This window comes from Mesocricetus auratus, unplaced genomic scaffold (assembly GCF_017639785.1).
Source record: "Mesocricetus auratus isolate SY011 unplaced genomic scaffold, BCM_Maur_2.0 Super-Scaffold_100023, whole genome shotgun sequence".
Classification (NCBI taxonomy): domain Eukaryota; kingdom Metazoa; phylum Chordata; class Mammalia; order Rodentia; family Cricetidae; genus Mesocricetus; species Mesocricetus auratus.
Window position 1 is genome coordinate 11,573,594 of NW_024429204.1, and position 27,446 is coordinate 11,601,039.

Below are 27,446 nucleotides of genomic sequence, written 5' to 3' on the forward strand. Positions count from 1 at the left end.
CTCTTCTTTGTGAAAGTTTATCCGTAGTTTTGTCTCTGAGACGGACGCTATAGAGTAAAAATCATGCTATGCGTAGCTTTTTCAGATTAGTACTTTCATTTGTAGAAACTGGCCTGTTTCCTGTGGATGAACAGCATTTATTTTTACTGCTTAGTCTACCCTGGTTTACTTATACATTCACGAACAATGAGACTTCTTGATTGCCTCCATGCTTTGGCAATTGCAAGCAAAACTATTACAAACAATCATGTGGCCATAAGTTTTCAGTTTATTTGAGAAGAAACCAATGAGCCTAATTATTTGATACTATGGTAAGAGTGTTTAGATTTGTTGGAAACTGTCAAACTGTCATCTAAATCGAATGCACTGTTTGCCTTCCCGCAGCAATTAATCAGTGTTTCTTTCACTTCGCATCACTGCCAATATCTGTGCTGTCATGGTCTGGGTTTTAGCAATTCTAAAAGGTGGGAAATGATATGGCTTGATTTGGACTCATCATTCTGTAATGACATATATGAGATGAGGTGGGACAACATTTTGTGTGCTTAAGTCCGTACATCCCTTTCATGATGTCTACTCAAATTTGTTTAATCTACTCAAACAGTTTAATCAGTTTTTTCTTATTGTTTAGCCTAAGTGCATGTATGTTTTGCATAACAGTAATTATCAAATGTGTCCTTAACAATTAAGTCTCTCTTATTGTAGACTGTCACTTTGATATTATCACCATACAGACGTGATTATTTGTGTTAACGATGTTTTACATCAATACATTTTATCCTTTATGTACCTGGCACTGATTTTGTGTTTTGAAAAATTCAAGAGATTTTGCACTTTCAGGGCTTCCTACAATCTCTATAGTTTGGGGTTTACATTTAGGTCTATAACTAATTTAGATTTAAGATTTTGTTAAGGGTGCATAATCAGTATACTTCTGATATGCTTGTAGATGAGCAATTACTCCTGTATCATTTGTGAAAAATATCCTGTGCAAGGTTTTGCTGCTTTCCCAGGTTCCGTTGAATTCACTATGGTGGATAGATTTGGGGTTTCTTTTATTCCCTTCATTTGTTTATTCTTTCCACACTGAAATATATAGTCAATATTGCAGCTTACATTAAGTTAGTCAGTTTGGACCAAACCACTCATATTCCTTTTAATCAATTCCAAATAATCATATGAATATTCTGCACCTACATTTTAGTTAAGTGAGATTTTGTTTTAGTTGTGTTTAGTTTTTATATTTAGTTGCCTAGAACTGGAATGTCAATGATATTAAGTTTTCATATGTAGGTATATGATGCCTTCCTTTAGTTTTTTTTAGCACTAATCAGATGCACATAGTGTAGATAGAATACGTTTTCTTTTAAGGACATGAAATTGAATAGGTCTAAGGGGAAGGGGTGGGAGATAATGATTGATAGATATGATCAGTGAGCAGTGTACAAATACATAAATATTTCAGTGAAAGAAATACATTATTACACAGAATAGCTTTGACATATTTCATAAAATATGTGTCATTGTGCCCATGGAGAGCCTATGATTGTTAGCCAGCTATGCCTGGGTTCTCTGCATACATGCACATAGTGCTCGCACGCATGCCTCTATGATTTTCACGTGTTAATGTTTCCTTCAGTTTCATCATACTTACATCGAAAAACCCAAAGAATCAAGTAGCCCTTTATACCAATATGAGAGAAATATTGTTAAATGATTAATCAATTTGGAATTAATAAAACTACATAGAATGAACATTTTCTGTAGCTATAGAATGGTTTTCCTTGAGAGTAATAAAATTATAAAGCTTGTGAAGATATTAACCCTCAATCTATGGGGCCTCTGGCAGTGGATCAGTATCTATCCCTAGTACACGAATGGACTTTGGGAGCCCATTCCCCATAGAGGGATACTCTCTCAGCCTAGACATATGGGGGAGGGTCTAGGCCCTGCTTCAAATGATATGACAGACTTTGATGATCCCTCATGGAAGGCCTCACCCTTCCTGGGGAGCAGAAGAGAAAAGGGATGGGGTCAGTGGGGGGCATAGGAAAGTAGGAGGGAGAGGAAACTGGGAATGATATATAAAATAAGATTGTTTCTAGTTTAAATAATAAAAAGGAAAGAGGGAAAAAGGCTATTAATCCTCTCACAAATTTTCACAATAGTCCCCAAATATACACACACAGCTATTATCGTTTTATAAACATCTAGCCGTCTGAGACTTCAACAGCTGAAGCTGCATTTGGAAGATGGCCAGGAAACAAACCATAGAGATTTATTTAATATGTGCTTGATCCAACGTCCATGATCTCAGTACCCGAATTATACCACCTCTGTGTTGAATCGGGAAATACTCTGCTGCCCAACAGCTCTTTGTCTCGTTTGTCAAAATATTTGTTCTATTTCTTTCCTCCTTTAGAAACCCTCTATATTTTCACAGATGATGCCAACTACCATATGACGTTGTTTAAACAACACAAGGAATTGAGATAATGTGGGAGTTATGTGTTTACATTCCGAAAACATGCATGGTATTACAATAAAGCAAGATGTAAACCATCACGCTGAGTTGTGTACCTTTGCTCAATATATTATTCAAGTTAAAATTCCGTGATTGTTTGAGTGAGAATGGCCCCATGGGCTCATATAATTTAATTTTTACTCCCCAGTTGGTGAAATGGTTTGTAAAGTATTGGGATCTATAGTCTTGTTGAACTGAGGGTTAGCCTGAGGTTTCACAGGATTCACACCATGCTCCGGGCATCTCTATGGATCCTCCTTGTTGATTCCCTTGTGAGTTCCCAGCTGGTTTTCAGCTGTTCCCACTGCCTTGTCTTTGCTTGGCCATCTTGGACTCGGAACTTCCCAAAACATAAGCCCAATAAAACACTTTCTTCTATAAGTTGCCTTAGTTATGGCTACTTATCACAGCAATAGTAAAATAGCTAATAAAATTTAAAACTATGAATGTTCTCTATTTCTGCTATTGATCTATTTAATACATGTGGTTTTTCCTGTAATAAATTCATTACAATGCTCACTCTCTTTTCTTTTTAGAGGAATTCCTGTCACTCACCATTCTGCTCATTCCTATTTTCAGGTTATATTTCTTGTCCTCTGCTAAGACTTTTTCCCCTTTAGATTAGTACAAGTCTCACCTCATTTAATTTTAATTATACTATACTTTTCCTTGTGTATTTAATTTCAATCTTATCTGTTGTTAGTCCAAGATTTTCATTAATTTGTGTCAGTTATTCTAACAAGTTACATTATTGTTTATAAAAGATTCAATCCCTTTCTAACTTTTACTCAGACAATCCACTTCAGTTTAGGCTTGAGACTGTCACTTAATTAGATCAATGTGTTTTAAAAGCTACCCTACATTTAGAGTTCTTAAAATATAGTTATTATTTTGAAGTCTTTTACACATGTGCTTATGTATCTAACCCACTTTTAGCATCTACAGTGTTAACTTTCCATACAATTTTTAGTATTCATTTCCTTTCAAAACTCATACCTTGTTCTCAACCCTGCCCACGTCTTTCAGACACCAAAGGATACTGAATAAAAATCCCAGTCTTATGTAATAGTTACCATTTGTGTTTGGTTAATGGGGCACCAGAGATGCTTCTAAAACATAGGCTATCGCCATTGTTCTTTGGTAACCTCCAATACTTCATGGTAAAGCCTCGTTGTTGGCGTCATAGGACAAGGAGAAATCAAGCTTGTAACAATCTGGAAACTTTATCCTTAATAGGTTTACTAAGGCTACCAAGAGGGGTAATCGGGGGCTAGAGATGACTCTGCAGTTCAGAGCACTAACTGCTCTTCCAAAGGACCTGAGTTCAAGTCCCAGCACCCACACGGTGGCTCGCAACCATCTGTCTCCAGTTCCTTGGGATCTGACACCTCCTTCTGCCCTCCTCAGTCACCAGGAATGTATCTGGTGATACATACACATACATGCAAGCAAAATACTCACATACATAAAATAAGATAAATAAATCTTAACAAAAAAAGGGGTACTGATGAATAGTTCACCCAGCTGTGAACCCTCAGGACTTCAGAGAATGGCTTTGCAAGGATGTGCCCACTGGCACAATAGTAGCACACATATTAAGGAAATTATCAACCACTTTATGAATAGAATTAATGAAGGTACCACACGATGGAACTAATACTTAGCAATATTAAGGATGCTCAAATTTGGGTTTTTCTATGTCATACAAGTGAGAACCTGACACTATCATTATGCTAAGTGGATATACGCATAAACTGCCACCTAAGTTCATACCCATCGATAAGTGCACCTCCTCATGCTCATCAGACTCCTCTTTGTTCACTATGGGGTAGTTAACATATAGAATCCAGACCCAGAAAATGTGAAGAGAACAAATACTTTGGAAAACTCTGCTAAAAATGGGACTTATATCACACTTCCTTTCCACCAGACTCAGGTCCCAAGATGACAAAATTATAGAAAGTGGTTAGTAGATGCCTACAGCAAAACAGCATATGTTGGATACAAAAAGCACATTTATATACCTAAACTCATGGTAGATGTCACTTTTTGCATAGGACTTGCACAGGATCTAGATAACCAAAATCACAGCATGGATGGAAAAGAGCCACCATGAAGTCCCATGGCTAACTGAAGAAGTATTGGAAATCTATAGCTTCTTACAAAGAAGAATCTGTTTTTTTTTCCTAGAAGGACACAGTCTCTAGGGGGCTACAAATTCTTCAGTAGTTGATCCTACACCCAAGGACATACAGTGAGCTCTAACTGGATTCAATGTCCTATTTTAAGGCACATGAACTTTGGAGAAATAGTAGAGGTTGATGAAATGAATCATCAAATTTTATCACTTTCCAAGTGAATTTGATAAAAATATTTTACACATAAATGCAATTATCAAACATTGAAAAAATAGTTACACAGTTAATTTTGCATTTTTAAGCATGCTAACATTTGTTTAAAAACAAAATGAAACCATGAGATCCAAACCTATGGATCTAAAACCATTAGACATTAGTCCATCTTCTCTACAATTATAGACCTCTAACACAACTACTGGAGATACTAAGGGCATCTAGAGTTAGTAGCCCCTTAAATAATGCTGCACAGAAACCAGAAAGCCTATTCAATTTTTGTGCAAAGATTGACTCTGTTCCAAAATTCTGTACTAAAACTATCAAGAATTATTTTTCATTTTAGATGAAAAAAGTATTGTTGGTATATTTTTCATTCCAGTGAAGATAACCCAAAACTCTTACATAGAAACTCAAGATCTAGAGAGCTAAATTTGTGGCATATAACTTCATATCACACCATAGGATGGATAAGGAATAATGGTCTTATCTCCTGTGTTTCTTCTGCTTGCATCAATACTTCTTTTTTGTTTAAAATTTCTTTACAAATTAAACAGAATAATAAAGAATAATCAAAGAATACTTAAATATAATAATCCTTTCATTGACATTAGTGATATCTAAATGTTTTGACAAAGTTTTCGTAACTCACAAGTTTTTCAGTTACACAAGTCTACACACCATAGAGAGAGACCAAGTGTAAACAGAGGACCATAATGAAAAGTGACACAGACAAGATCCTATGGCTGATTTCACCCTGACTCAGGCATCAGTCAATTATGAGAAAAATTAGTCAGTCTGTTTGCACTTCCATTTTCTCATCCTAAAAGAAATAAGCCTTTTCTGCAAAACTTTAAAAAATACCTTGTTTCTATAATTCTTGATTCCATGGTTTTAGTATATACTGCTTCTTCTTTTTACTTTTCCTGAGTAAACAAGGAGTGGGCATAGCTGAGAGTGGGGGAAATGATTATCCTCTTCATTGGTAACATAGACACCTCTAATCCTGACTAATTCACAGATGTCCCCTGTAGGAAATTACAATATAGACTTTCCCATTTTCTGACCTTTACCCAAGATTACTCCTCTCTAATTCTTTTACCTATCTGCCACGTGTCCTGAAACTTTATCATCTCTTCCTTTAGGACTTGTCACCTTGTTCACATGTTCATATTTCTGCCCACTTCCCATCTCCATAGCAACTACCAAACCCTGTATCTCATGCTCAGTTCACCACTCCAGGAAGCTGTTCCTTGATATTTGTATTACAAGTCTTATAGTAGCCCCCAAAATACATTGTTTCCCTTCTTATTACTTACAATAAACTCATAGCAAGTTTTATTATTTTTCATACTAAATGGAAAGCAGTGACTATGTTTTTGCTAAGAACTCTTTATTCCCTTCACATTTGTCAGCGTCCATAAACACAGCTTCAATTCATCTTGACTTAAGTTCACAGAGTTCAAAACTGTCATTATTCTACCAAGGTTAAAGTCATAAGATCTAAAGGTCTAAGGTGTGGTTACTGTAGGATATTTGGTAGTGGTCATGGATGTCCTATCTAAATAACAAGAGACTTGGTCTGAGGTGTGATTACTCTTGACCTTCAAGGCCAGATAAAGAGAGATTTTCTCTAAGGTGTGGTCACCAAATATTTGGAGAATTAAGGAAGGATTTTTTTTCTTGTTTTAAGACAAAGTAGTATTTTGCCATTTTTCCCTTTTTGGTTGGGGTATATCAGAATGGTGAAGTATAAACTTGGGGCATTCAGTATTCACTGGATTACTCTCCTGACACTACATTATGGGTATCTTTTCCTTAGTATCTTTACCTGCCGATTCTCAGTCCACAACTCCCCCCTCAGGGGGACAGGACTAGTCAGCCGGATCTGACTGAAGCTCCCCAAAGTTAGGCCACACCACACAATGCCTGGCAAACAGTCAAAACTCAGTGAGCACTATAAAATTGACAAAAAAAAGAGAGAAAAAATACTCTATTACTCCTAACTCCGTGGATGTAGAAACAAAAGGTTAGTTTTTAAAAAAAGGATAAACCGAAACATATTTCTGAACACTAGTTTTCTCAAGGAACTTGAAGTATTAAATTTAAAATAAGGTACAAGGAACTTATAAGCTAAAAAAAGGAAACAATAAGGATTTACAAAAATAAATCTTGCTCAAACATAAAGTTTTTCATAAGCTATGCTTAAAAGCAAGCCCTCTTTATGCTGAGGGCCAGGCTGGAAGGTTATGAATGCCTAAATAAGTTACATGTTTTATAGTTGTTCAGAGGGAAGATGAAGTATTCTTTAGCACTGTGGAAGTGCCACAATTCAAATGAAATTGATGCAAAGTGAAAGACTTACAGATGACACAGACTGCAAACCTCTGAGGAGGGTTAGGGGTCAGTGAATGAATATTGACTGAAATAGTCATGGTGGACAGCCTAATGAGTGTATCAACATTTAATTCATAAAATCAGAAAAAAGGAATGCGTGGACTTGCATGAAAGATAGGGAGTTTAAGGTGATATTTCTAAAGGTGTGCTAGCTGACCTTACAGCAAATCTTAGGGCAGCTAAGCATGCAGGACAACACAGGAGAAAGGTCAGTTCCTACAAATTAATTTGAGCTCTACTTAAATTTAACAAGGATCAAAATATAACGCATTAATGTTAATATTATGTACATATATAACAACTAATCTATTTCCTAAGAAATTAGAATATTCAGCTTTAATTTCTAGATAACAAAGTACTGCCTCTGTTGTTAGTTGAAAGCTCCACTAAAAGAAAATTAAATGTGAAAGGTTCAACTTAGTATGATCTCCAAAATCTTTACTCCCTTAAGTTTGAATTCCACTCAAATGATTGGGTAGCATTTGGTAACACAGAAAATATTTGAAAGGCTGACACTGATATAACTATGGCTTACATCATTTAATTTTATTTATTTGATTTTTTACTAACAGAGAATGTATAACAACATGAGATTGGAGAAGCATTAATATCAAATAAAATTTTACAAGATTTTGATTCTTCTTTCATCATATGTATTTGGCTATAATACACAGCTACAGAATAAAAACTTTCTGAGTAATATTTAATAATATAGCTACTGTTTATTATTCAATTCCATTTAGGTTTTCCATTAATATCATTGAACACTTTCAGGTGTTAACAGAATACAATATTTAATGGATCTTTAAATATGGTAGATACTGTAATTACAATGATATACAACAAAGGATCTATTTAGAGGTGGTTACTCAAAAGGAAAATAATATAAATAATTAACTCTTTTGTCAGATGTCAACAATCATAAATCATATAAACATTTACTGAACACATTTTATAATAGCCTCCATAAGAAATACAATGAGTTGTAATTTTGAAATTTTTGGATATACAAATACCCAGGCTTTATGAGGAGGAAAATAAAAGTGCAAAAGTAATATATATCTATATCGATTATCTAGCTATCTACCTATTGACAAAGGAAGGATAGTTCCAGTCAACAAGAATCAGTTCTAAGATAGAATAAGTCAGGTGCCATTTAGACACATTGACCTTGGTATAGACATAACCAGAGAATTGTGAGGAATCTTCAATTTGACCAGATGAATTTTTCCCCACCAAGTAAATATTTGAGATGACATATCAAGTGTTCTTTTAGTTACAAAGGGTAAAAGGAAATCCTAATGTCACAATTGACCACAATACTCTGAGTAAATCTAATCTCATCTAAGACAGTTTTAATAGACAATAGGAGACAAATGCAATTTTCACTTCTCTATTGTTGGTTTGGGTATGTTTTCTATATATGAACACCCGGATATCTTTGACACTTTTATTTTTGTTAAAATCCACCTACTCAGGATAAATAAAATCCTTTGTTGACAGTTGCTTCAGCATGTAAAGAGCATTACTCTAGTCCTTTTAATTGTGAAGATTGTTAAAACCATCCCATGCATGAACTTTTTGTTAATTTATTAGAATAGCAATGTTTCTCAAGTAGTCTAGGTAAAACCAGTGTACTATTTAAATGCAAATGAATACTATTGAGTCACTTAGGTAAGAAAAGCAACAGTCAGATTGCAAAATAAGAGATTAAGGAGTATTTAAATGTTTCCCCCAGCATGATATTTAATTCTGTCTTAAAAAATCTAGTACCAAAACAAGAAATGATGTGATTTCAGCTCTTCAGATTTTGTTGTCTTTTATTACTGTTGCTACTCTTTCTAGAATTTTATATAAATTAATGCACTTAGCTAATAATTCACTTTGAATGTGGGCTCTTATTAAGATCAGCATATTGATTTTGATTTTCATTCATTGTCATAATTTGACAGATTTTGGATTTGTCACATAAGCAATTCATAGATGATAGAGATTGCTTCCTTTATTTGATCAACTGTAGATGAACATTTATAATGTTTTTACTTTAGGAAACTTCTAAAACACATTGTTGTATAAGTCAGAAGGGAAATGATTGGTTTATAACATGGGTATATTTTTAACTTTAAGAAATTTCCAGGAAGGGGTGTGGAATGGCAGAGCATTTGCATGCATGTGAAATGTTCAATGCCCTGACAACATATTTAGAGAAAAAAATGCTATTTTGAGAAGCTAGTTGTAGCAATCATCTATCTTCCAACAGTGCACATGAAATTTGGTAGTTCCAGTTTTCTGCCAAGACAGCACTTTCTTTCCTTTATCTTAATCTTTTTTTTCATTAAATTAATTTTTTTCCAGCCCAATCAGTTTCCCCTTGTTCCTATTCCCCCAAGTCCCTTCCCTAACCTGTACTATCAACCCCCACCCCCTCCACTCTCTCCTCCTTTCTCTTCAGAGAAGGGCAGGCCTCCCTTGTAATAGCCAGCCATGGCATATCAAGTTGGAGTAAGACTGGGAACCTCCTCTCTTATTTAAGGCTGAATGAGGCAAGCCAGCAGGTGGCAAGGGTCCCCAAAGCAGGTAACAGAGTCAGGTAACCCTCCCGCTCACAATTTTGAATCCCACAAGAAGATCAAACTATACAACAGTAACATACATGCAGAGGCTCTAGGTCAGTTCCTTGCAAGCTCTCAGGTTGGCCGTTCAGTCTCTGTGAGCCCCTGTGAGCATGCACTTATAAGTGGATAGTAGCCATAAAGTAAAGGATAACCATGCTGCAACACACAGACCCCAGAAGCTAGCTAACAGTAATTTTCAAGGGTGGATATGCAAATCTCACTGTGAAAAGGAAATAGAAGAGACATCACAGTGGATTGGGAGGGTGCTCTGGGTGTGGGTGGGTGGGCTTAGGAATAGGAGGGATGAGGTCAGGCAAGGATGGAGGGAGAGAGCACGGGGAGTGACAATTGGAATCAGGGGGTGTCTCTGGGTCAAGCTGGAGACCTAGTGCAATGGGAACTCCCAGGTATCTATGAGGGTGACCTAAGCTAAGACTCTTAGCAATGGGGGATACAGAGCCTGAACTGGCCATCTCCTGTAACCAGGCAAGGAGCCATTGAAACCCCAACCCAGTCACATAAACATTGACCTACAAATTTCCCTGCCTACAAGATGTGTTGCGGTAAAGGTGGTGGAGAAATTATGGGCATAGCCAAGCAATGACTGGTCCAGCTTGAGATCCATACTATTAGAGGAAGCTTATTATTGACACTATCTTGAGGGCCAGGATTCAGACGCTGGATATCCAAGAGACCTAGGATAGTACTAAATATGAATGGCAAAAAGAAAGTTAATGAAAAGATTCCTAATGATATTCTGCTATATTCATTACGTAACCCAGTTTTCATCAGAGAGGCTCAACCCATCAACTGATTTTTAACAGATTCAGAGACCCACAGCCAAACAATAGGCAGAGCTCTGGGAATCCTGTGGAAGATGGTGAAGAAGGATTGTGGGAGCCAGAGGGGTCAAAGATCACCAACAAGAACCCCCACAAAATGAAAACAGCACTCCTTGTAGTTTCAGTTTACATTAACTTAATGACAAAGGTGGTATACACTCTCATACACATATGAGAGTGTATACGTATGTGTGTGTGTGTGTGTGTGAGACAGAGAGAGAGAGAGAGAGAGAGAGAGAGAGAGAGAGAGAGAGAGAGAGAGAGAGAGAGAGAGAGAGAGAGATTGTAAGCTAAAAAAAACCTTTTTCCCTGGAAGCTGCCTTTGTGGTTATTTTGGTGCAATAAGACAAGTATCTAATTCTTTTTAAAGATTTATTCACAGTGTCTTTTAATGACCATACACTTTTAACTTGTATTTAGTCAAATTAGTCGATTTTTGTCTTGTCTAATATCCCCATTCGCTTCAAAGAATGACCCTTCTTAAAAATGTCATATGACGAAGGTACTCAACCAACAGTATTTTACACATCTGCACATACTGGAAAAGTCTGTGTAAGAGTCCCAGTGTGGTGAGACTCTGGAAGGGGTTTTCCTGGATTTCTAGTGGCTATTTTCTTTCCTGTTATTATTTGGGAAAGGGAGAAAAACATCACACAAAACTGTTCCTAATGTTTCTCCTTAATCTCTCCGTAAGACTGTCATTGCCCCTTGTTTAGTTAAGAAGTTGGGGCTCTCAATGTCGCCTGCAGCCATTTTACATAATACCAACTGCTCTATGTATCATCAGAGAAAGTTTATAGTTACTAATAATGCTGCCTGTGATCATGTGTCATTTTTATGCTTTGATGAATCCTTTTACAGTAGAGTCCTTTTCTATAATGGTGGACAATGCAAAGTAATCAGAGGCAAACTACAGCAAATAGAACACAAAAACAGTCCCCCCCAAAAAAACATGAGCACCATAAATCTCCTCTAAATCTGCTTCTCACTATCAGCTTCTCCATATAATATTGTATTACAGGTTAAGATGCCAATATGGTTTTTAGGGAGTGGATATAAACACTCATTCCATAACATATCATGATCTGACATTTATGTAGCAAGTGAGATAGCATATTATGACTGTTATGGGAAGAGTATTTGCCTACCTAGTTCTTTCAGGACCATTAAAATAATATATTTCTTTCTTACATTTATTAGCTCCTTCCTGGCAAATCAACTAATTACATGGCATTAAGTAAAATTTTAGCTTCTTAGCCCTGGAAACTTTAAAGGAGACAAATTAATAAAAGATTCATATTTGTTTCTATTAGTCCATATGATTGGAGAGATAACCAAACAACTTGGCCTTAGCATTTTAATTAATTATGTAAGAACAAAATAATTACTGGCACTTTCAAAACATTTCAATCAATGTCATGCTCTGAGGACAAATTGAATGATGCCATAACTTAATTCATAAGTGCCGTTAAAGCACAGGTGGTAATATTAGTAAAGGCATTTGACCAATATGTATTTATACTGTTAGGAGAGGGGCATTAAGGAATTATATCTTTTCCTAAAAAACAAAAATGACTGTAAATTAATTCACAAATAAATGCTATTTGTCTAAGACTACACCTTTCGTGTGGTGAAGGTATAGTATTATGTACATGTTAATATAATTTAAAAAGAAGAAACACATTATAAATCTTGAATTATCATATCAACAATATCTCATCCTAGATGAAACAATTAAAGAGAAAACAAAGTTCTATCAAACCTTATTTTTCTTTTGAAATCCTCAGGGACTGAAACAGGCTTACTGAGGTGTTTTAGATAAGAACTCTATAGCCTCATTTGAATAGAAGTCAAACGTTTTCTTCAGGAAGAGATACATTTGGGAGCTTACATTACATCCCTAATACTTGGTCTTACTTTGCTATTGACAGTTTCTTCTTTGTCTCTGATGGCCTTTTATTGACATAAAGTAATAAAAGTTGACACTCTCTAGCACCAAGTGAAATGAGCCTTACCATTTACAACCTCACAAAGACCCTGTCCTTTCACTCAGAATCTATACCAATTGCCCAGATCCTGGTCTGATAGCGCTATCAAAGGGAATTGGATTAGTTCAGTCCAACTCTATAGAGCCATGAAGAATTGAGAGAGATGAGGGTCATCAGAACCTACAATAGTTCAGTCCATAGCACAAAGAGAAAGGGTTTCTGCTGAGCAAGGAAAAGTAGATTTAAGCAAAGAGAGAAGGAAACATATCCCCTGAGATCAACATATGCTCCTAAACTGACAATGTAACACAGCGATTTATTAATACACTTGAAATACCCATATATTTGAAAACTTCTGTCTTAAAATATAGTCTTAAGAAATAATCTTCATTATTACAAGGAGTTATCTGAAGTGACACATTTAAAATGAAAAAGAGTTAAATGTTTGCATTTTAGCAGAAGCATCCAGATTGATTTACACTAAGAAGCATCCTGTGCTTAATGATATTTCGCTCTTGTTTCTCAAGCTAAGCAATCATAATAATAAACCTCTTGATTATTTCTGTAAAACGTCCATATCCTACAAATTTAAACCTATCAGACATTAGGACAGAAGAAATCATGGTTCCAATTCGTAAATTTAATTATATGCCAAAATTTTAGGCAACATATCAGTAAATATACTTAATACATACAAATAAACATTGCAAGGAAGGGAAAATGCTTAAGTATTGAGAAAATTCTCGGGACCCCTAAATACTGACTTAATGGAATATGTGCTTACAGAGTTAGGTGGCAAATTGTTAGAGTAGAAGCTAAATTGAAAGCACCTGAGGGGCTGTTGAAATGGTTCTGTTTGTAGCGTTCTTGCTACCCAAGCAAGAGCCCTGAAATCAGATCACAGTTGTGCAAAACCCACCTGCAGGCTTGACTGTCCACGGCAGGATTTCTGGGATGGGGGGAATGAGTGTGTGAATATTTGTGTGGCAGGGGTCAAAGAGTTTACTTGAATCAGTGAGCTCCAGGTTCTGTGAGATCACGTTTCAAAACATATTCTATATAGCTACTGACTCAAGAATCCACCCTCCATATACAAGCACATTTACATTTACACGGAAGGGCAGTGAATACATAAACATGCACCACATAGAAACACATACAGTGGATAAAAAACCTGTTTGAGTTCCCAAGACTGTGCAGACTCCTATTTTCACATATTCTTATAGTGTGTCAAATATCTGAAGAATAATGGCCTTGCCATCAAGAGAAGAGAGAGAATTGACAGCTTTCATCATTGCCATTTAATGGACTTTGAGAGTGAAGGCATATGTCCTGAGAAAGCTTCAAGTGATGGAAGGAACGGCCTCGCATCCCGATAGATATGCTAAGCAAGCATCAGGCATTGGTAAAGGCATTTCTCCAGACAGTGTCACGTTACAATAATAAATCCCGTGTCTTTCAGCTATTATTAGTTGGACTTCCTTTAGTTATTATGATTTCCTAGGTATTTTGCCTAATCATGAAATCATTGCAATAATAAGGATGCATTATGCCATGCTTAAGTACTACCTAGACATATAAAAACGAACAATTTTATTATATTACCATAATCATGGAGCAATAAAAATTAAATTTAAAATGTCCTATATAGTACACTACTATATAGAAAATATTTATAAAGTTAGCATGTATAACAAACACTGACTTTTCAAGTAACATTAAATTTAAGCATAGGAGCGTAGGGTGTCTGAAAAGAAAAAAATAAAAGCAGTATTAATGAATACCACATAATGAATAATTTCACTGATATTTGAGTAATGATTATCGTTTCAAGCAATTTGATATGATTATTTTAAAACAAAGTTAGAAGGATAATTGCATGAGAATTTTCATCTAAGTTTTGATAGCAGGCAGAGGTGGAGAATTTTCAAAACATCCTGTAATGCTGCTTCCAGAGTTGTATGCCCTCATCTGGATCCAAGGACACCTCCATGTATGTATTGTGTGTACATAAAAATAGACACACACACTCAAATATATAGATATTTTAAAAATATTTAAAGAAGTAGTAGGGAACTTTGCCCACAAAATAGTTTAGAAAGAAAAGCTTCAGAATTTGTTCAAAGAACAGGGTTTTGTAAGAGAACATACCCTGTTGTAAATATTATATGCCAGTTTTATTAGAAAATGATGGTCTAAGCAATAGTGGCGGGAAAGCTTCTCTCAAAGAAAAAGGCTTCTCATAACAGTGGCACTAACAAAATAACCTCTATACTTAGTAGAAAGCACCCAACCTAATCAAGAGAATGAGTATCAGATAGATTAAGATGATAGAAGTGAAAGTCTGGTAAACAGTACATGGAAATGCAGTGTAAATTAAACCAAAACTTGTAAAAATTCACAGCACTGCTCCTTCAAATCAAACCCCTGAGTCTTAATCCCAGTGCTGTCAATGACCACGAGTCACAGCCTTCCTTGTATTCCCTATGCCATCTAATGTGGATCATACAGACCTCCCACTTGAAAATTCCCTCTCCTAACTCATTGTTTCCAGCACCCAACTCTAATAGGTGTTCCCTGGGAATCCACAAGTCATGTCAGCCAAGGAATCAGTTAAGATAACAGGGCATCCTCATTCTCCTATTATATATACAATTCTCTAGTCTCATTGCCAGCTTTATAGCAGAACATGTGTTGTGGCCATTCCTCACTCTCTGATCCCGTTTCTCAGGGGACTAAGCAGATCATATTGGAACACTTTGCTTTCCTCCCTCATGTAGAACCAACATCCCTTTAGCCTACTAGCCCATCCCCATTCTTAAGTGTCAGCTCCCAATACCTAGGAACACATTTTACCCAGAAACACCAATGGCCACATCTATCAGTATCTCAAAAGAATTACCTACCAGGCAAAACACAGTCACAACATTTTACTAAGAGTCAGAGGGGCAACAGGAACCATGAGACAAAATACCCACCCAACAAAGACAAGACCAGGTATCAACATCTAGAAATACAATCTTCTCAAACCAGATGCCTAGATGCCAGCATAAAAACAAAATAACTGCCAGGACACAGTTTCCACTAGGTTCTGGAAACCTGATACAGTAGGCCCTGAGTGTTGAAACACAGCTGGAACATGAGACAAATGAACATCTATACATTAAACACAAGGATACCCAAACTCACACACACACACAAAATTGCTACTACAGCTTAAGCCAAATATGGACCTCACATAGCAATAGGGGGAAGACTTCAATACTACTAAAGCACAAATGCTGGCGGTGACTGACGTTATAAACCAAGTGAATTTAACACATATTTATAGACCACTTTACCAAAGCACAAAAGAATATATCTTCATCCCTAAGCTTCTTAAAAAACCTTCCTCCAAAATTTATCATGTACTGAGACACAAAGTTAGCCCCAACATAAACAAAAAATTGCAATAACACCATATAATAATCCATGATTTCCATGGATTAAAGCTGTATATCATATATCAAGAACAGAAACCCTACAAACTCATGGAAACTGAATAACCATCATCTGGGATAAACATAGGGCAAGTCTGAAATGAAGAGGGAATTAAGAACTTTGTAGAATTGAAGGAAAAGGAACATACAACATGGTTAAAATTGCAGCACAACATGAAGGCTGTTCTGGAAGATAATCTCATAGCACGAAGTAGTATGTACATTTAAAAACTTGGAGAGATTCATACTAGTAACATACCAACACTCCTGAAAGCTCTAGAACAAAAAAAGAAGAAATCACACTCTAAAAGAGTCGATGGCCAAAAATAATCAGGCTAAGGCCCGAACTCAATATAATAGAATCAAGCAAACAAACAAAAAATAATCAATGAAACAAAGTTTGTTCTGTGAAAAAAATCAGTAAGATTGGCAAACTCTTATCCAAAATAACTAAAAGGAGAAGACAACATATCCTAATTAACAAAATTACAAGTTTAAAGGAGGATATAATGTCCGAAACTGAGAGAATCCAGAGAATCAGAAAAATATATTTTTCTGTACTCCACCATGCTGGAAAATCTAAAAGAAACGGATAATATTGTTTTCAAAACACAACATTTGCCAAAATTAAATCAAAACTAGTTGTACTATTTCAGTAGACCTATAACTTCTAATGAAATAGAAGTTGTAATTAAAAGTCTTCCAACCAAAGAAAGTTCAGGGCCAGATAGTTTCAGCACAGAATTCAACAAAAGTTTCAAAGAAATGTTAATACCAATACATCTGAAATTATTCCACAAAATAGAAACAGAAGGAATACTACAATTGTTTTCTAAGAGTCCATTGTTACCCTAAAGCCCAAACCATGTAAAACCCCTGAAAGAATGAGAATTACAGATATATTTTCTTATAAACATAGATGCTAAAGTAAAATACTTGTAAAATGAAATTAAGAACACAACAAAAAGATTATCCCCAATGGTCAAGCAGGCTTTATTCTTGAGATGCAGAGATCCTTCAACATACATAAATTGCACATTTACTCTACATTTTAACAAACTGAAAGACAAAAACTATATGATCATCTCAGTAAAAAGAGGAAAAATCTTCAACAAAATTGGTAGTAAAAGACTTGGGGAGAATAGGAATATGAAGGGTATTTCTCCACAAAATAAAGGCGTTTTATAGCAAGCCCAGCCAACATTAACTTAAGTAGAGAGAAACTCCAAGAATTGCACTAAATTCAGAAACACGTCAAGGTTGTCCCCTTTCTTATTCCTGATAGGACCTGAAGTATTAGCTGGAGCAATGAGGCAACTAAAGGAGATGAAGGGGATTGAAATAGGAAATGAAGAAGTCAAATTATCTTTATTTGCAGATGTTCTGGTAAAATACAGAAGCTAAACATTCTACTGAGAGACTTCTACAGCTGTAAACACCTTGCTATCGCTAGCCATCAGGGAAAGTCAAGACTACTTTGAGATTTAATATTATACCTTTCAGAATGTCGAGGATCAATAAAATAAGTGACAGCTCACCCTGGCGAAGATGGGGAGTACAAAGAACTCTGCTCCAGTTCTGGTGGGAGTGCAAAGTCACATATGAAAATCAATGCAGCAGTTCCTCAGGAAGCTGGGAATCAATCTACCTCAAGATTCAGCTGTACTACACTTGGGCAAATCAGTAAAGGCTGCTTCATCAGGGAACACTCATTTGCTCAACCATAAAAATTGCTGCTCTAGTCATAATAGCCACAAACTGGAAACAACATACATGCCCCTTAAAACGAGAATAGATAAAGAAAATGGCACATGCGTACAGCACAATGTTACTCAGCCATTAAAAAACAAATGAAATCATGAAATTTCAAGACAAAGTGATTGAACAAGGAGAAAAAAAAGGCCATCCTGAGTGAGGTAACCCAGATCCAGAAAGATAAATATGGTCTCTATTCTCTTTTATGTTGTGGGATATTGATACACTGTGTGAAGATATATTTGATGTGATTGGTGTAATAAAAAGCTGAATGGCCAATAGTTAAGCAGAGAGAAAGGAAGAGGAGGAGAATCTAGGCTCAAAGGAGACATGGGAAGGAAACAACAAGAGGAAACGGGTACTAGTGTGCAATAGAATTTAGATGAACATATACAGGTTAATTTACGTTATAAGGGCTAGCGAGGAACAAGCCTAATCTATAGTTCGAGCTTTCAAAATTAATACAAAGTCTTCATGTTGTTATTTGTGAGCTGGCGGCCCAAAAGGAAAGGCCAATTATGCTTACACATGGATATTAACTAGGTCAGAGATAACCAAGCTATAATCCATGTAATCCACAGAGGTGTGGTAAGGCACTGGGAAAGAGGGTGCAGATAAATCACTCAAGAAAAGGGACATAGCATTTGTAGTCATGGATGGATCGAAGGTGATGGGAGATTTGAATGGGAGGACCATGTGAGGGTTATGACGAAAAAGTCCATGAAAGAGGGAATACGGGAAAATATAGCTAAAATTAATTGTGTCTTTTCATGGAGTATTTGTATCCCTTGATAAGAATGCTACCTGTTTTGTTATATCAATTACAAACAAAGAAACAAAATGAATTGTAGAGCATTATCTTATACAAAACCAGTCTCAAAATATAGGGAGGCAGAGGCAGGCAGATCTCATCTATAAGATCGAGTTCCAGGAGAAGCCCTAAAGCTACACAGGGAAAACCTGTCTCAGAAAACCAAACAGAAAACCCCAGAAATTTATATAGAAATGTGTATGTTATTTGAAATAACACTAAGCACTATATACAACTTGTCACAATTATCCACTTTTAACATTATTTGATAAATTAAAAATTAACACTTTCATAATTAAGAATACCCTTAATAGTAATGTCTATAATTATAATAAAACCTAACTTTGGTTAAAAGTCTGTCACTGTATAATTTTCAAACTTTTGCTATCCATCTATCTCACCAACGGAATGTGTCCTAATTACTAAAAGATTTGAATTTGAGTAAAAAATGTCATGTCTACTCATCAGCTGTTCACTGAGGCACAGAGACACTTCAAATCTTAAAAATTAATGACTCTAAATATTTAAGGAAAGCAGCCATCTTTAATGAAAATATTCCATTTAAAAATTATAGGTCATTCCCTCCAAACCAGATGGCATCATCAAAATTTTAGGTTCTCACTATGCGCTTCAACTAAAAGCTATTTTGAAATTTAAATGTCAAAATAAATTTAAATTTCTGGTAAGATTTATGGGAAAATAGTATTTGAGGAGACAGTCAATAAACACACAAAGTCCTGTACTCAACCCAACAGAAAGATGATCTTTTAAAAAATGCCTGAACCTGATTCAGAGCAACTACTTTATCTGTAGTACAGCTATAAATTATTATTTCTTTGAGAGGATGATTACAGTGATGTCATGAGGCCACACATCTGCTTATCAAAGTAAATATTGTTGCCACCAGCTCATGCTTTGGAAGAATGCCAACATAGTACAACTGAATTTCAATAAACCTGTTTAATGCCCTTTCTTTCTTAAAAAAATTATTATTCTCGTTGCTTCTCAACTGCAGTTTCCCCTCCCTCCCCTCCTCCAGTACCTCTCTACCTCCCTGGGGAAGATGGCATACACTGAAGAGATTTTGCAGGTTGGCTGGGGACAGGTGGATATAGGATCAGGGGGCCAGCGATTGAGAGAGTGTGTACTGAGAGACACGACTGGAATTAGCGGGTATTTGGGGGGAAACATGGAAACCTAGTGCAGTGAAACTCCCTGGAATCTACAGGAGTGTTTCTCTCAAAGAGCCCTTGTGAATGGTGACATGGAGCCTTAACGGTCCATCTTCTATAACGCGGCATGACTTCTAAGAGTGGTACTGGGATATCAACCCAACCACAAAGCCTTTGGCTTGCAATCTGTCCGGCCCGGAAGATGTCCTGGGGTGATGGTGACACAGAACTCATGGTAATAGCCAACAAATCACTGGTTCAATTTGAGGTCTATGCCACAAGAGGAAGCCCGTGCCTGACACTGCCTGAATGGCCAGGACCCAGAGGCTGGGCAGTCTTACAGATCCCGAACAGAGCCAAACATGACTCGAGAAAGGAATTCAAAGAAATGATTATCAATGCTATTCCGCTCTACTCATGGAAGAGGGGCAGCAAGAATTGTAGGGGCTGAGGACACAAGCAGAACATCAAGCCCAGGATGAACTTAACAGAGCTCATAGAGGCTCACAAAGGCTGATGTGGCAACCATGGACCCTGCATCGGGCTCAGCTAGGTCTTCTACGGACACATTTCGGTTGCGTTGCTGGGTGTTCTTGGGGAACTCCTAACAGTAGGAGTTGGGGGTGTCTCTGGCTTTTTCCTATGCTTGGGATCTTCTCCCCCCTGCTGGGTTGCTTCCTCCAGCCTTCACATGAGGGTTTGTGCATAATTGTATTAACATATTAAAATTAATGTATTAACATAATAAACATTTTTATTTTTATTTATTTATTTATTTTTGACACAGGGTTTATTTGTGCAGCTTTGGGACCTGTCCTGGCTCTCACGGTAGACCAGGCTGGTGTCGAACTCACAGAGATCTGCCTGCCTCTTCCTCCTGAGTGCTGGGATTAAAGGCCTGTGACACCACCACCAGGCATTTTCCTTCTTTTTCTTCTATTGTAATTCTTTCTTTCCCATGATGGCCCAAAGCCCAATATACTTTCTCCTGCACTCTGGGCCTTTTCTCTCTTTCTCTGAAGCTCTCCACCTTGCCATGTGGCTGCTTCCAGATGTCACGGTTGTCACTCTATCCCTGCTTTGGGCAGCTGTGCTGAGTAAAGTTTCCCTGCCTAGGGCTTGTTAGAAATATCAGGAGGCGATGAAGAAAGAAGATGTCCGTCATGAACTGAGACATAAGAGAACACAAATTTAAAATAAATGTAAAAGTGGACACATTAATCAATGCACTTATTTATAGGAACATTGAGATATGTCCATATATGTGTGCACCATGTAGTAGTCCAATTAGGGTCATTGGCACACATCACTTTAAACATTTATGTTTCCTTTGTTAGGATATTAAGCTTTTGAGCTACATGTTTGGAAATACACAGTTCACTGTTGCCAATCCCTGGTACCTACCCCTGAGTTCTAGAACCTTATAAGCATTCGATTTAAAGGAACCAGATAACTACATGAAAAATTTTAAAAAGACAGCTCTTATCTAAAACGTGGTAGGTTTTGCCATGTAGTTTGAGTGCATGTACACTGTACATGCCTATGTTCTGTGCTTATGTATCTGCTGAGACAATGAGCGGCCATTACTTTAGCTTGACATTTTTGGTATTCCCAATACAATGCATACTGATTAGCATCTGCAACATCTGCTTCTAAAAATCCCTTCAAGTTCACCTGGGACATAATATTCGATAATTGAAAGCAGCATGAATTCAGCAAGCTTAGACTTTCGTCTCTGTCTAGCAGCAGGTTAATGAGTCATTCGTGTTCACTCATTCATTCCTTCGTTCATACATGCAACAAATAATGGCTTGCTCACATTTTCCAGAGAAGGGCTTTACTTAGTGAACAAAGTAAAGTTCTTATCATTATAGTGCTTATGCCTTAGTTATCTCATATGAATAATGAGTAAACGTTCTTACCTCTTACAATTTTAATGAGATCTAATGAGTTAATTTAGGCACAAAGATTGCGATATACAAGAACCCGGATAAATATTCATAATCCTTTGATGATTCTTCAGTCTTATGAAATGAAGATGAAAATGCATCCCCCAAAGCCATGCCCTGCTATAGAAACTAATATGGCTATTGGATAGGACTTCATTTTTGTGGCTTTTTTTTTTCCTTCTTGCCTGGTTAATATGCATTAGAAATAATGACAACATAAATGATACAAAAATTAATGTGTTTAAGGTCACTGGGGTAAGGTAAACAGCAAAGATTTATTTTTTTTCAGATGGACCTTCCAATGCTGAATCTTGAATCATCATTTTGTAAAATATGTTACTTTGTTGGTGACATGGATGCTTAATGTAGATACTGTTGATTTAGACAAACTAAACATATATTTAACTTCAAAAGCTTCTGGTGGCAGCATATTCAATGTTTATACAATACGTGTTTTGTGATCCACTTGAAAAAGTTAAGTTAACCTTAATTGAAAAAATGCGCTAACTTCATTTTTCTTTTATTGATTGCAAATATTGTCCTCATCATGAATTTAAGGTAGATGCCCTGTAGTGTGAAAAGTATCCAATAATACAGGTTAAAACTGAAATTCTTAAATTGGTGACAGCTAACCCAAGCAAAGGTATTTTATTTCATATTCATAGACAGTCTCTCCTACTAAAGAGTATACTCTTTGGATGCTGGATTACATGCCACATATTTTTATTGTTTTCCTACTTGATTTCTATATCTCAGGAACATGAGAAGTTATCTGAACATTTCTATTTCACAAGCTTTGAGTTTGTTTACACTATGCATTTGAAGACACAATTTGGCTACAGCTGACGCTTTCTTCAAATTAAAGTTTCACAAAGTTTCTTTTGGGTAACTAAGTCAAATTATATAGGAAAAGTTAGGTAATGTACATATACATATATAAAATACATGAAACGCCACTGGATTTTTAAAAGTTAAAAATAACATATGGGTAAAAGCAATGTCCCATTCATTAACAGAGTAATTATGGCAGATTCTCCAATAGGACTACATCCTGGGGAGTCACAGCTTCTTGGTCCCAATAACCATGTATAGTATGGATACTTTATTGTTAACAGGCCTGGAGTCTCATCAGAAATCAACAGTGCTATCATTGTATCAATGGGCCAGTTGATAGCTCCCAAGTTTCAGAGGTAGACAAGACTGTTGATGAATTTTCTATTATAGTAACATTCAGAGCACATCTACTACTGAAGCTAGCCAGTGGCAATGGAGGTACCAGGCCAACACCAGCTTGGTTTCTTTGTATTCTGTAACTTAAGTATATGATACCTTCAGCAGCTGTGTGTTTTTTTAGAGGAAATCAAGAACAATGGCAATTGTTCTTGATATTTGGGTGTCTATCAACGACAACTCCACTAGTGATAATCCACTCCTGTTACTGGAGTTTTCATATCTTTGCCTAATAGTGGCATTGTTGTCCATTTATAGGGTGACTACATTACACACATACAGTAGTTCATCTTTCCACCTGTTAATCCTTATCAGAGAAGCTTCCTTTTACAGTAGATGGCAACGATCACGATCACAGGTTGATGCTGAAAATTATCAGGATGCCAAGGCTCAGCATTAAATGTGACACCTGTATCTATCAGTCCCTTCCCACCAAAGTTAATGGATCATTGTGTTTAAAGAGGAAAGAAAAACCAAGTAAATCATTACTGTATAAGCTGACTATGTTTTGCCTTTGTAGATTTGCTTTATTTAATCAGAAAAGATGTGTATTTTAATTGGAGCAGGAATGCATTTTAAACCATAGCCAAGTGAACCCTTTTTATTCAACTGACATTTATACAGATTTCCAGACCTCTTCAAATTAATATAGTACTAAAATTAGTCACAAGTAAAAAAACACAGAATGAATGTGTCCTGTCTCCCAGACAACATCACACATTTATTTCATATGTCCAGATACAAAGGAATGGCAGTGCTTAAAATGAGAAACTGATTGAAATTGCTATTTTACAAGTAAGAAAAAGAATTCATAGCCATTGTTAATTGGTAGGATGGAGAATAATTACTGTGCCACAATAGTAACAATGAACTCAAGATATGTAACATTCTGTTGGTCTCATTTACATGTACAGCCCTAGAACTCAGATTTTTTTAATTTATTAACATTTACATATTTTTAGATAGAATTACTCCTTTGCATATCTATTTTCATTGCATGTCCATGTTGAGTTTAATAAAAGTTCAATATGAGTGGAAGTGCATGTGATTTTAAACTGCATTTTGTATCAGAAATGAAACTAGAGCAGTTTTCATAGTCATATGTAGCTAATGCTTATTCATGTTAACACTAACACTGAGAGAGCCGTAGTCATTCACAATCAAAGTGATGTCACTGCCTTACTTAAAAGTGACTCTCAACACTAACATGACATATTATAGATCTGATGGATTATAACACAAAGAGTATCGAGGAATTTTGAGAAGTTATTTCATTTACAAATACAGTTAAGTATTTAATACTAGTTGTTTTGCAATACAAATTATTGAAGGGCATAAATTCACTTCCTTTTTCTGTAAAAGGCATGTAGCCCAGAATACTGAGGCATAAGGTGACAGATGAGGCATATAAAATAGGCATTATTTACAGGAAAGACCATTTTATTTATAGATACATAGCATATCAGCATCTACCGTGGAAGAGAAAACGATGGTTTTTCAATGTATTGTTCATGGAATTGTAGAAACCATGTTTGCCTTCACTTTGCAGATGCAATTAAGCTGGAATTTAAATGTACTCCCTGGCTGTGTTGTGATAGCGCATTTTCTGGCGACGATTCATCCTTACCTTTGTAGTTAACCTTGAAGCCAACGGATCCAACACTCTCGTCTGTTTGAAGATGCAGCCACATTTGGCTTCTCATGCTCACTATCAGGTCTGGCACAAAGCTGCCAGTCAGCCTGAGAAAGAGATTGACAAAGAAAGGAGAGATGGATTACTCAAGTAACCTCTGCATGCAAGTCATCACAAAGGTGTCCTTCAATCCTTTCCACATCAGACAACATAAAATTGGCAAGTGTACGGGACTATGTGCTGATGTATCACGTGAGATAAACCACACGATTTAGTGATCAAACTTTACAATTTAAAAATACCGTCTCATGTGTTTAACTAGGTTAGATCTTTCACATCCCTGAGGCAAGATTACTAGAGCATCAGAGTCTTATGCTTCCTTTTGAACTAAAAAGGGAAAGTAGATCTATGATCTTTAAATATTTTTATTCCTATAAAAAATCCCATGCCATTTTAATCTCCAAGTTCCAGGGAACTTAGTTGTAGACTTTTTTGAGAACTATTGAAAAGCTCTGCAAAATAACAAATCTCCAAGTAATATACTTTAACCCTACATTCCTCATATTGAATACATGATACTTTATATAGTTATTTACATAATGGGTGTGTTGGATGGAGATGGCAACCTGATTCATGCTAAAATCATCTGAGAGGGCAGAACCTCAATTAACAGAATCCAGTTGTAGAGAGCGAGGACTGATGAGCAAAGGGGTCAAGATCAGGCAGGGGAAGCCCAGAGAAACAGCTGACCTGAGAAAGGGGGAGTCACAGACCCCAGTCTGATAGTAGGGAACTGGCCTAGGAGCAAACTTGGCCCCTGAATGTGGGTGTCCGTTGGGGGGCCTGAGCAATCTGTGGGGTCTCTGGCAGAGGAACCAGTATTTATCCCTCATGCATGAATTGGCTTTGGGAGCCCATTCCCTATGGAGGAACACTCTCTCAGCCTAGATACAGGGGAGAGGGCCTAGGTCCTACCCCAAATGATGTTACAGGCTTTGATGATCTCCCATGGAGGACCTCTGAGTAATGGATGGGGGGTGGATTGGGGAATGATGGGGAAAATGGGAGGACAGGAGGGAGCGGGAACTGGGATTGGTATGTAAAATAAAATTGCTTATAATTTAAATAAAAATTAATAAAAACGAAAAAAAGGAAAGTCTTCTATAAGATCAGGTTGTAGCAAGGTCCATTACTTAATTAATGACTGAAGGGAGATGGTCCAACCCATTGTGGTGGTGCCATCACTGGGCTGGTGGTCCTGGGTTCTACAAGAAAGCAGAGTGAACAAGCCATGAGGAGCAAGCTAATAAGCAGCATCCCTCCATGGCTTCTGTACCATCTCCTGCCTCCAGGTTCCTGCCATGTCTGAGTTCCTGTCCTGACTTGCTTTGATGATGAACTCAGACGTAGAAGAATAAAGAAAAGAAACCATGTCGTCCCAACTTGCTCTTGGTCATGGTGCATCACAGACATGGTGATCCTAAAGAAGACTATGAGTGACTGTTTGCACATGTTCTATGGCTAATGATGTTCTTTAGAGGAACATACTTCTTATCTGGTGGAGTATAACTGCCTCTACACACGAATAATGCACACCCAGTAATGCGATGTTTTTGAATTGTAGAAAGGAAAATCACTGCATATTCCCTCTTACATTGAAAAGGTTCTATCATATAACTGAAGAGAAACCAAGGATCAAGCAAGAGTGAAATCAAATGAGCACATCAGACATAGGAGTTGGGAGGACATTGCATCCAGAATGAAAATTAGAAAAAGTAGGCTTTCTACAGAGCAAATATCCCTGTTTATAGATTCTCAATTTCACACTAAAAACGCAAACTCTTCAAAAGAGAAATCACAAAATTCTCTACTTTAGTGCTGAAGCCACAAACATGGATTCAACATTAGCTCGGGGAAGAAAATATAGTTTCCCGTCACAACAGGATTAGGATTTTATTTAAAAGGGGAGGGGACACCCTCAGGGAAGGTGTCCAGCCTGGTCTGTACAACTGACCTCATCCAGACGAGATCAGCATGGATGAGTGTATGGTTGAACACAGCCGGGAAACTACAGTGAATAACTCAGAGACAAAAATCAAAATTTCAACGGTGAAAATTGAAATAATGCATTTTATGTATAGCAACAACCCTACTGCTCATCTCTAGATAGTTTTTGGAATTAATCATGAAGAAACTTTGTAAAATATTCAGATACAATTATGAGTATTAACATATGCTTAAGAGGAACACTGGGATAGTGAGGATATTGTGAAACATTGGGTTGTATTCACTGCCTGTTAAAGAGTTAGAAATTATTATACTATAAATTCCTTATGTGTCTTGAGACAGCTTACTTACCATGTGTGTATATACACATACACATACATTATTACCTAACTGTGCCTTTAAAGTTTCACAGTTTTCACTAAAAATATTTAAATACCATACAACACAATAAAAGTACATTTGGCAAAAAATATTTCTACCAACTCATATTTAATAAGGTATTTGTCTGTCTGTCTATCACCATTAACAAGTAACCTTACTGAAATAGCCTTTGGCTTGTGGATTTTCAATGTGGCATAAGAGAATTTTGGTGAGACACTGGCTATGGTGTCTTCAACTATGGTTGGAAATAAGTGAGCCTTGGAATGAGGATTCAACCACACTCAGAACATAAAGAAAATTGACTGCTTGAAA

General features: G+C 36.6%; 1 protein-coding gene across 5 annotated transcripts in view; it reads right to left on the minus strand.

Moving 5' to 3' along the window:
- The window catches only part of Csmd3 (CUB and Sushi multiple domains 3), a 1,035,998-nt gene that overhangs the window by 470,263 nt on the left and 538,289 nt on the right, over positions 1-27,446 (minus strand). For all 5 annotated transcript variants that reach the window (XM_040730388.1, XM_040730387.1, XM_040730386.1 and 2 more), the window contains one exon: positions 24,741-24,853. In XM_040730388.1, coding sequence (XP_040586322.1) covers positions 24,741-24,853 — 113 coding nt within the window. The remainder of the gene's footprint in view (positions 1-24,740; positions 24,854-27,446) is intronic.